This window comes from Suricata suricatta, chromosome 10 (genome assembly GCF_006229205.1).
Source record: "Suricata suricatta isolate VVHF042 chromosome 10, meerkat_22Aug2017_6uvM2_HiC, whole genome shotgun sequence".
NCBI lineage: Eukaryota > Metazoa > Chordata > Mammalia > Carnivora > Herpestidae > Suricata > Suricata suricatta.
The window spans coordinates 66,273,981-66,285,521 of record NC_043709.1 but is presented as its reverse complement, the minus strand read 5'-3'; the positions used below and the strand labels follow the sequence as shown (position 1 = coordinate 66,285,521).

Sequence of the window (11,541 nt, the reverse complement as noted above, 5' to 3'; positions counted from 1 at the left end):
AGCAGGGGAGTTAGTCAGCCACCTCATTATTAGATGCAGAAAAGTCCCTAAAGAGCAGTGCCTGAGTCTACTTTTTCAGGAAAATCTCAGACCCTGTGCAAGGCTGCATAGGATTTCATTTTCAAATCCCCTGCCAGATTCCCAAGATGCTTAAGGTTAATGAGTTAAACAAGACAAAAAAAAAAAAAGGAATAACATATTTGTCAATCAAATCACTCTATTCTAGGTAGTTAATGAAGGTCATTTTTAAGGTCCTTATTACAAATTATATATAATAATTAGTGATATGATTTTCAACTGAATCCTTATGTGAATAAGATTTATTAATATCAATAGCTCCTGAAAAACTTGGCCCAGAATCAAGAACTACATTTCCTCTGGGTTTTAGGAAAAAGTCAACGTTATTATAAATGGTTGCATAGGGGAGATAGTTGTTATGTTTTCCACTGATTGGAAGTAGGTCAGATTGAGAGCTGAAGGCTTCCCTAAGGTTGTAATTAAGGATGAATATTTTAAAAATGGAGAACAAATAAAAGCAAACAACTTCTTTTAGGCTTTCCCATCACAGGTCTTTCATTATTTTTCCTCCTCAGGCAAGGAAAAGGAATAAAGTTGAAAAAAAATTAAAAAAAACACTTAGCACAATAGCTCTGTACAATCTAGACGTTAAGAAAGATTCACTCAAGCATGAATGCTTTTAAGAAGTATTTAACCAGGCAGAGCTGGGGCAAAAATGCACACAAATGCTCATCAAGCAGCCTGAATGGTTGTAATTTAATTCCACAGGTCAGTCTGATGTGGCTTCTTCCCCCCACCCTGCTCCCCGACCCTGCTTGAAAATCACATCTTTCTGTCTCTTCCCACCCAAATCATTCACTCTTACAAAACCAACTTAGTCAAATCAATATCTAGGCTAGCAGCATAAATTTAATTACAGCCAGGCTTGGATAAACATTAGCTCTAAGACATTCCTTGGTCTATAGAGTGATAACTGAATTAAGTGGGATTATTCCATCATTACCATGTTAAGCCTACATTGTTACACAAAAGAAGCTAATATTTCTCCTTTCGCCTAGCGAAGTATGCTATGAGCATTTACATGAGTCAATTTAGTATGTTTTCTCCTTGAGGAGCTATGAAAAAGGACTACATTTTCAGTGCAGAGTGGAATGTGAAATGAGGCAGGTTCAAATTGGACCCCAACCTAAAGCCTCGGGATCAAGCTGCCAAAGGGCCCCGTTAAAAGGCAATTCTGAGGGCACTGCTGCCCTGGTTTCTGACAACTGCTTCGGTCGAATCCCCAGGGACCAGGCTACATTCACAGTCTCACCTTCCATCACGTCTACACATCCAGCCGTGAGAAACAAACGAGATTTCTCTAAACACACAGACCTCCTTGCAGTCTCCACTCAGCCACCACTTTTTCTGGGAAACTTGCCCTGACCTTTCCGTCTCTGGGCATTTCTATATCGGCACACTTGCCTCGTGACGAAATCATATTTCTGTCTCTCTTCAAAACTTGGGAGCAGTAATATAGTACAATGGTACAGTGTAGACATTAAGAGACTGGGTTCTGGATGGATCCAGACAAAACTGGATTAAAATCCTGACTTCTTTATGTTCTGTAGGCAAATAACCTACCATTCCTAAGCCTCAGTTCTTCCATCTGAGGTTAATGGATATAAAAATAATACCTTCCTCATAGGACTGAGAAAAAATATGTAAAGCCCTAAGCATGGAGCTTACATATAAAAATGTTACTATTGTTACTATTATTGTTGTTGCTGTTATTATTTCTATTCCTCATGTCGTGGCTAGGACACATTCATCCTAACTGTGGTGGGGGCAAGGTTTGGAGGTGCAAGTGTAGAGAGAGAACGAGTGTGAAATTTTTAGGTCTCTTTAAACTCTAGATTTGATTTAAAGTGATCATAGATTGGCAGTAGCATTTTAAATAGAATCCCTGATATTCGTTTTAGAGTGCTATTGGCTAGCTTGCACTACCTCCTTACCATATGAGCTTTTTGAAGGTCAGGGTCCCTGCTAACACAAGGTTTAGGATAGCTATGATATAGTTGTCTAGTGTTCATGCCTGTGCTGTATTAGTCCAGTTGGTCAAAGCAAGGTCTCTGCCAATGATCTTCCTTTTCTCCCCTCTTATTTGCCAGAATAGTCTGGAATAGACAAATCAACTCTTACTTTTTTTTTAAATTTTTCAGGAAGAAAGAGAAAGAGAGAGAGAGAGAGAGAGAGAGAGAGAGAGAGAGATTGTGTGAGGAGGGGAGATGGGCAGAGGGAGAGGGAGCAAGAATCCTGAGAGAGAGAATCCTAAGCAGGCTCCATGCGTGGAATCCTGAGTCAGGGCTCAATTCCAGCCTGGGATCATGACCTGAGCTGAAATCAAAAGTCAGATGCTCAGCTGAGCCACCCAGACAGCCCATCAACTCTTACTCTTGAATTAGTTTAATAATGTTTATTCTTTCAGTTGTTCTGTAATCTCCAATAAGGGGAGAGAGTAGTTATTACACAACATTTATGGCCTCCATAGTATCTAACCATGCTCAACCATCTTTTCTTGGCAATAACTGGCCACTCATCACCAAGGATTTGACCCTTAATCCCATTATACTTGATTCTATGACACTAAGTTACAGACACTACAAAATTCTCTGAGAATATATTTGATGACCTGCTAACATATTACCTAATAGAGATATTTAATCAGATAAATTACTGAGGCTGTCTTGTGAAATAATTTTTAAAAATTATTTTGAGAAATCTAATTAAAATTTTTAAAAAATATTTTTATTTATTTTTGAGAGAGAGACAGAACATGAACAGAAGAGCGGCAGAGAGAGAGAGAGAGAGAGAGAGAGAGAGAGAGAGAGACAGAATCTGAAGCAGACTCCAGGCTCCAAGTTATCAGCTCAGAGCCCCATGCAGGGCTCAAGCCCATGAACTGGGAGATCATGACCTGAGCGGAAATCAGATGCTTAACTGGCAGAGCCACCCAGGTGCCCCTTGAGAAATCTAATTTTAAAATTAGTTGGAAGAGTATCCCTGGCTTTGAATTGTCCTTACTCTTCTAGAAATTTTAAACAAACTCTCAGATATTCTCTCCAATAAGACTATTTTCTCTGTAAATTTGGGTCATTTTTAATTTAAAAAATTGAGTTGAATCATTTATTCATTTAAATATCTTAAATATGTCATTGATAATGATAAAATGGATATTTTTCCTTTTTACATATGAAGCAATTTCATGTGTGAAGGATAACCAGACTGAAAAGGCTCAGTAGACCGGAGGAGGCCTTGTCTATTAAACCTGAACCTTAAATAGATTTCCAATTTTGCTACTTGTGACATATTGTGTTTTACAGGGGAAAAAAATTCTACCTTCATTATGTTTGAAGGACTTATGATCTCCTGCCCTTGAGTTCATCTTCTCCTAGATTGGATTTGGGCACTAATCCATTCACTCTTACATTTATGGAAAATTTACCTATGACCTATGCTTTACAAAGTCATTCTATTGGTAGAACGTCTATAGGACTATTGTGCAGAGGTATCTTTTAAATGACACTCATGGTAAAAATGCCTGATTAGCTCTCGGTTCGTGAGTTTGAATCCTGCCTGCGTCAGGCTCTATGCTAACAGCTTGGAGCCTAGAGCTTGCTTTGAATTCTGTGTCTCCCTCTCTCTCTGTCCCTCTCCTACTTGCCCTCTGTCTGTCTGTCTGTCTCTCTCTCTCAAAAATAAATAAACACAAAAAAATGATTGATTAGCCAAGTTATCTGGGAAAATCATCCATCCTTTATGAGCCTTTTACCTCTCTGTAATGGAGTGGAGTACTGCCCCTTTCTTCAGTACTTCTGTGATAAGGAATGATAATAACTACCACCTGTCACAGTGCGTCTGGTACTTAGTAAGTACTTAAAAAACTAAGCCAGTATAAATACTGTATATGTCACATTTTATAACTTACAAAGGGCCTGTGTTTCCATACCCTTTCTGCTCTGGTCCTCACTATCAAAGGGCACTCCTCCCTGGAATCTATCCACAAGTAACAATGGTCCTTTACTGAGTCCTCTAAATTATTCAAGAGGTTATTATATGAGTTTTTAGCTCCACTTTTTAATATACTACTACACAATAATGCTTGCAAGGGCAAACTAATGATAACCTTTCCACACTAACTTTATTATAAAAGATAAAAAATAGGGCTTTGGGGATTAGCTCTTGGGCAGAGTCATACGAGAACTGTGAAAGAAAACTTTTATTTTCCATTAGAGAGAGAACGAGCAGAGAGAGGAGCAGCGGGAGAAAAAGAGAGAATCCCAAGCAGACTCCATGCTCAGTGTGTTATAGGTCTCGATCCCATGACCCTGGGGTCATGACCTGAGTCTAGATCAATAGTCGGATGCTCAGTGGGCTGAACCACCCAGGATGCCCCGAGTGAAAGGAACCTTCGAGTTCTCTTTAAAAACTATTATTCAGGACAACTCGGTGGCTCAGTCAGCTGAGCAGTGACTCTTGATACTGGCTTAGATCATGATCTTGTAGTTCATGTGTTTGAACTCCACACTGGGCTCCTTGCACTGACTGTGCAGAGCTTATTTGGGATTCTCTCTCTGCCCCTTCCCCACTTGTGCACACACACTTTCTCACTCTCTCTCTCCCTCTCAAAATAAATAAATAAACTTAAAAAAACTATTATGCTATTATATTGGAAAAACAAAGGAGTTTGGTTTTCTATAGATGAAATCTATACCCCAACATCTTTGGAATATGCCTTCACTTTACTATGATATAATCAAATCCGAAAGTTAGAAAGTTTATTGTCACAGACCAGATCTGTTCAAATAAAAAATAGTTTTAAAATGAGAGAATCAAGGATTTAGTCATCTCAAAGTAATTATTCTATATTTTAAAATTTATGAAAATATAAATAATAAATTACAGCCAATAATTTAGAGTTCATTTAGTATCAGAGAATCAACTCCTCTGTTTCTCCAACATTTTAGAATTTTTTTAATGCTTATTTATTTTTGAGAGAGAAAGAGAGACAAAGTGCAAGCAAGGAAGAGGCAGAGAGAGAGGGAGACACAGAAACTGAAGCAGGCTCCAGGCTCTGAGCTGACCACACAGAGCTCAACGGCAGGCTCGAACTCATGAGCCACGAGATCATGACCTGCGCTGACGATGGACGCTCAACCAACTGAACCACCCAGGTGCCCCACCTTAGAATTTTTTAAAGAGAGCACTAAAATTCTTTTTGTTATTAATAAATCCATTAGCAAGTAATAATAATGTATTTTGACATAGTCCTAACCACAATATTTGCTATGGTCCCAGTTTAGAATATATTTCATCAAAATAGGAAGAATCAGAATTATGCAAAAAAAAATTTTTTTTTTTTAAATGCGAGGGCCTTACCCCAAACCTTTTCAGGCAGAATCTCCGGCTGGAGACTGTGGAGAAGGAGTGTGTAGCTACTGGAAACCCTTGTGTATCTACCTTTCTCTTATGATCCTATCAAGAAGCCTGTGTCAGACCGATTACTAGATCAGTTGGTAAACATGAGATGATACCACGAAAATGGACAATAATCAAGCAGCATTTATGGGCAAGGAAAAGACAATGCCATTGGAGGATGTTTAGGCTGTATCTTGTTCTAACAGTACTGAGCAGGGCAATCCAAAATCAAATTATCTTTTTGAAATTTGGACTGACAACATATCTTCCTGTCTCTCTTGTTTCCATCCCTGTAAGTTCTACCTACATCCCTTGTGATGAACATTTTAGAAAAGTGTTTATTCAGAAAAATGAAAAACTTTTTTGGGGGGCATATAATTCAAGCAACTAAATTAAAAAATAGGGGCACTTAGGTGTCTCTGTCAGTTAAACATTTGACTCTTGATTTCAGCTCAGGTTATGATCTCATGGTTTGTGAGACCGAGCCCTGAGTCGGACTCAGTGCTGACGGCATGGAGCCTGCTTGGGATTGGCTCTCTTCCTCTCTCTGCTTCTCTGTCTCTCTCTCTCTCTCAAAATAAATAATTTTTAAAAAGCCAAAAATAATATATTTACAACTTTTTAGGCCTAACAGTGAAAGTTAAGTTAATGCAAAAGTTGATTATAAATAAGAAAATGTTTTACGCCATTCTTTAAGAAAAAGTATAGTTAAGAAATGTAACTCATGATTACCTATAGGGTATATTGCCATAAAACTAGTATTGTCTAACTATAGTGAAAAAAATACTCTAAGCCCAGGAAAATTTATCTCTGATCTCTGCTTGATTTCTCCAATGTATATTCATTTCTTTCAAAACTGTGTAATAAAAAATACTATGTATCTTAAAAGAATAACCTAGTTACATAATCCAGATTATTACTTGGAAGAAAAATTATATAAAATTTTGAGTGGGACAAACTTAAGGTACAAATGAGTTCTGTTCCTATATTTAAAATACATGTGATCAGGCCGCTACCAAAAAAAAAAAAAAAAAAAAAAAGAAGAAGAAGAAGAAAGAAAGAAAGAAAGAAAGAAAAGAAAAAAATGATATACCTAAGAACTTAGAATTCCACATCATAATCATTCAGTTCCATGCTTTGTCATTACCATGCCATCCTACTTCTGTTCAAAATAGAGCTTTGCTTTTAAGTATTCAGGATTTTTGTTTTCAATTTGATTGTACATATGTTCGTTTTGATCTCAGGTCAGCCTGTCCTTTCCCTGAAGTGTATTAGGACCAACCAAGAGTGGGCTCTACAACCCGCCCCCCCCCTCCAAGCACCGCCCATGTCCTCCAGCCCGAATCCGACACATTTCCTAGGATCAAGAGTTTAGAGGGACTGAGGACCCTAGGGATCCTGTCCAGAAGAAGTGCAATTCAGAGATCCTCTCTGTAACTTCCTGACCGGCATATGGTCCTGTTGGTTAGCACTTACAAGTCAGGGAGATCATGGCCGTGCAGGCAGCCCCGCCCATTGCTGGAGAGCTCAGTGGCTCAAGAATTTCTTTTCTCCTTGTGTCCAGACTAGCTGCATGAAGCTGAACAAATCACAGCATCTTTGAGGGTGTCTCTCCAAGTATGAAGGAAGAAAGAATGAGGACTTCAAAGGCCATACAAATCACAGAATTCTTCCTAATTACTTAAATGGCAAGAACAGAAATAGAATGCCTATAGTATCTTTGGGTCTTAGGGCACCAGTCTAACTAGTGAGGTCTGTGTTTAAAGGCAGAGGTGGTAAGTTTTACCCAATCATGTAACAAAGACTTTTCAATGCTATTGAGGAGTGGCTCTGCATCCTATTCCCTGGGTCCATATCCTGGCCACTCACTCCCTCCTCAAACCCGACCCGTGTCTGCCACTGGGAGCCTGGCTTGGTGTGTACAAAGCTGTCACCAAATGTACACGGCATCCCCAAAACCACCATTGCCAGAGCCAGTCTTCCCTCTTCACCTCCTTCTTTGTGTTTTTGTCACTGTTGCCCATTTCCTTCTTTCCAAAAACTCTCTTCTCTCTTAGTCCCAGGGACAATGCAGCCCCGACTCTCCTTGCCATTTTCTGACCACTCTTTTGTCTTGTACTTGGCTCTTTCTCCATGCCTACTATGAAAAATAAGCATTCTTGATTCTCTTATCTTTGCCAGGAAAATTCTTGTACCCAAGCTCTGCTTCTTCCATCCTGGTCACTAATTCACCTGCATGGTCTTGGATACCCCACAATCTTCCCTGGGCTTCATTTATCCCTGAGGAAGGGGAAGAGCTGGACTTGATGGTCCAAAATGTCCCTTTGGGCTATGCAGTGCTATGCTAGTCTATCCTAATCCCGTTCCTGTGTTCCATCACCACACAGGCTAGTTTCTGAGAGCCAGTACAAGTCTGTGATGGAGCTAAGGCCACCCAGAGATCATCCCTTCCAGTGTGGGAAGGAACCTAAAATATCACCTTGTCTGAAACCTTCATTTTATAGCTGAGGAGACGTACGTGCAGAATGAGTACTCTGTCACCTCACAGCAGACCTGGGAACAAGGACAAGGTCACCAAGGCTCTCACTGTGTTATACGATTGGAGCAGGTCTTCTAAACCTGGCTGAAGTGCATAATGATATCAGAGTAAAATGTCACAGGGAAGGTACAAATTGGGCAGAACACTTTAGAACCTTTCTCTCCCTTTGACAAAATAAACTTATACTAGAACTCCAAAAAATGTGGGGAGATATCTGCTATTGAAGGTGCTTGAGACAAAGTAGAACAGTGTAATCACATCGAACATCTTAGATTTATGTTTTTAAATATCCAAGTAAAACAGAACATCAACTCACACAATACATATATTTACATTAATTCAAATGTCCAGAGCACAATACAATAGAATCTATTTAATAGTTCATATAATTTGATTTACATATACACAAGCATATAAACAAATATCAGTCAGCTAGGACAAAGGCTTAAGAAATTACTCAGACATTTTGGTGTGGACACCTACATATTTATGGCAACAAATAATGATGACTTTCAACTTTCAATAACATATTTTGTACGCGGATAAGAAATGTACAGAATGGAAAGAAGACAGTCACACAAAGGTACCTTTATTGCACTATTTACCTAACACTGTATGGGATGTGGCATTATCCAGCACATTTTATCAGTGTCGTCTGTTCACTGTTGTCTCAAATGATGAAATTAGCTGATTTATTCCCCAATCTAACCTTACTTTGTGCTTTATAAGAACTGTTGGGTTCTTCCTTCTATATCTTTTAAAAATGAAATAGGACACTGATGCTTGTCTTTAAAATAACTTTGGTCCTAAACAAGCTAGTAAAGTCTCTTCTTAAGGAACATAAATACACTGAAATGTATCTTTTCTTGCAAGAATCCTGAATAAAAAGACAATGTCACCTCCAGACCAGCTCCGAACTAATCAGTGGTGTTTAACACCAAGCCGCTTCATCTAGAACTTACAGTTTAGAAAACAACCCCACCTTTCTCTGGCATGTTGAGGAACCAAAGTGCGTGTTTTACCACATTCCCTCTTAAGCAGTTAAAGAGACCATTGGGTTGCACTTCAAAATGCAAAATGACACCATTTCTGTCCTGCTGTTTATTTTGCAGACTGCACAGAAAGTTAAGTATGGAGAGATTAAATCACTACACCATACAGATACAGGCACAAAATTAAGTGGAGGCCACGAAGGGTGTGTCTGAAAACACTGAATTGACTGAATCCGAGTCGGATTTCACCCTTGCGGACTTTAGGATGCCCTCGGCTATAGCCGGCTCACTGGGAAAGAGCCTGACTTTCCCATTCTGCCCTGCTGCAGTATCCTTCAGGGGTTCCAAAAACACCACTCTTTTACCGGCACCTGCCTTCCGTTCATCAGCGGGGGCATCGCCAGCAGGGCCAGGATTGAGGACAGATGAATGGGCATTGCTTTGGTTGAGAACATTTTGTTGTCTCTTGGTTTTACACTTGCAGGGACAGGGCGTCAGATAGAGATACAAAAGTACCAACACGATACTGGCCACGCAGGCCGCGAGAGTGGTAAAAGCTGTGTTAAACGCCTCATGGGCATGGGATCTGCTCACGGTGAAGTTGCTCACGTTTATTGTGATGTCCACAGTCTCATTTAACAGGCGTTGCCTGTTCATTGCAATACAGGAATACACACCAGCGTCCTCAAAACGAGGACTTTCTATAACCAGACTTCCATTGTGGAACACGTGAAAGTTTTCCAGATCTTTACCTGGCTCCAGCAGTCTGTTATCTGGACCAACCCAAATGAAATCGGTATTCGTGTTGCCAGTCTTGCTGTCACAGGGGATGATCAGCTTTTCCCCCACTTGAGCCTCATGAATAAAGCCAAGTGCACGGAAGGAGCCGTTGATGATACTGTCTGAGCAATTCATAAAGCTGTCCTGGAGCAGAAGCACCTGATGGGAGTGCCTAGAGTCAGACCACAGGCGGCAGGTATAGTCATTCTTAAAATCCATCACCGAGCTAAAGTGCCTGCGATACCAAAAGGTGAGCAATGAATAAAGGGAACAATCACAGACAAATGGGTTGCCATGAAGGTAGATGCCTCTCAGCTGTTTTCCTGGCACTAAATTAATATAGTGCATTGGCAGGGAGGGGATTTGGTTATAGGAAACATCTAGAAACATCAGTTCTGCCAGCTTGAACCTCCCAACATACAAATCCATGGGAAACTGCGTCAGAAAGTTTCCACTTAAGTAGAGTTTTTGCAACTGGGAGAGCCCTCCAAAAGCAGAAGGATCGAGATAGGAGATGTGATTGTTGTATAGCAGGAGCACTTCCAGAACCTTCAACTCTTGGAACACTGCACTTTTCACGGTCTTCAGCCTATTGGATGATAAGTCAAGACACTTCAGATTTGGAGTTGTGGAAAAACTGCCCGCGGAAATGCTGGTGATGTTGTTATGCCGGATGATTAAGGTGTTCAGCTTAACAAACGATACTGGAATCCACTCAGAATCCAGAAGCCCGATCCGGTTGTAACTCAGATCCAGTCTCTTCATCAGTCTGAAAAGGTTGCCGGGCACCTTGGACAGGTTTTTGTTGGTGCAGCTCACGATGTCAGTGGCACAGATGCAAGCGGTGGGGCACACCCCGGAGGCGCCTCGGCTCACAGTCACCGAGATCACCAACAAACACAGCAGCTCCCTGCAGCCTGGTCTGACAATTCCAGGCGGGGTGGCCAGTGTGTGAAAACGTAAAGACATTATGGTCGCCTCCAAGTCTCTTCCTGGCGTCTTTCCACCAACTCAGCTTCCCACCAGTGAACCTAGTAAACAATCAATATTTGAAAGGGGGGGGAGCAAAGTTAACTACCACCAGTTAACCTTTCAGAGTCCTACCTCGCTTTCTCTCCAATAACTTTTGAAATGCAGGTTTTGTTTCACGCTGGGGGGCCTCTGATGCCTTTTTACTGTTAAATGCAATCCGCCCCCCCCCCGGGTTATTACCCCTGCTTACAAACATTTACAGTCACAATCTATCAATACAACCGTCTCAACATCAGAAATTCGGTATTTTTTTTTTAACGTGCATCCTGCGTCGTTCTTTAAACTCCAACAGACACAAAAATACACAAACGCATCCTACAATCAACCGAACGGAAATACATAGGAAGCCACACATCGAGAAAACAACTCACAGAGCTGAAAAGCCTCACGGGCTCTGGGGCTAGGCCGCCGACGGTGGTGGCTTCTCGTCTGTGAGTCTGTCTGTGTCCGTCACTCCTGCATCTTCCGAGCTCCTTTCCCTCCTGCTCCCGGCGGGCGGCAGCCTCTCGCTGGCTCTTAACTTTGGGGAGTTTCAAGCGGCGGCGGCGGCGGCGGCCACCCCGGGCGCAGCAAACGTCTCGGCGGGCGGCGGGCGGTGCTCCCGGGCTCTCTTCATTGCTCGGCTACAGGTACCGCCTCGGCGCCCTGGCCGCCGTGTGTCCGCGCGCGGAGAGCCCCACTCCCGGAGCCGGGTCCGAAGGGCGGGGGCGGCGGCAGCGGATC

At 41.4% G+C, this 11,541-nt stretch overlaps 1 protein-coding gene across 1 annotated transcript; it reads right to left on the bottom strand.

The window, feature by feature from the left end:
* Nucleotides 1-8,275: 8,275 nt before the first annotated feature.
* Nucleotides 8,276-11,519, bottom strand: AMIGO2 (adhesion molecule with Ig like domain 2). Its single transcript, XM_029954215.1, has 2 exons — nucleotides 11,190-11,519; nucleotides 8,276-10,817 (listed from the first exon to the last, which is right to left on the bottom strand). Exon 2 carries the CDS (start codon nucleotides 10,753-10,755, stop codon nucleotides 9,190-9,192), a length of 1,566 nt encoding a protein of 521 aa, XP_029810075.1. The 5' UTR covers nucleotides 10,756-10,817; nucleotides 11,190-11,519; the 3' UTR covers nucleotides 8,276-9,189.
* Nucleotides 11,520-11,541: the final 22 nt, after the last annotated feature.

Excerpts from the sequence above, each read along its gene's own strand:
- AMIGO2 (XM_029954215.1), bottom strand. The coding sequence starts at position 10,755 with ATGTCTTTACGTTTTCACACACTGGCCACCCCGCCTGGAATTGTCAGA.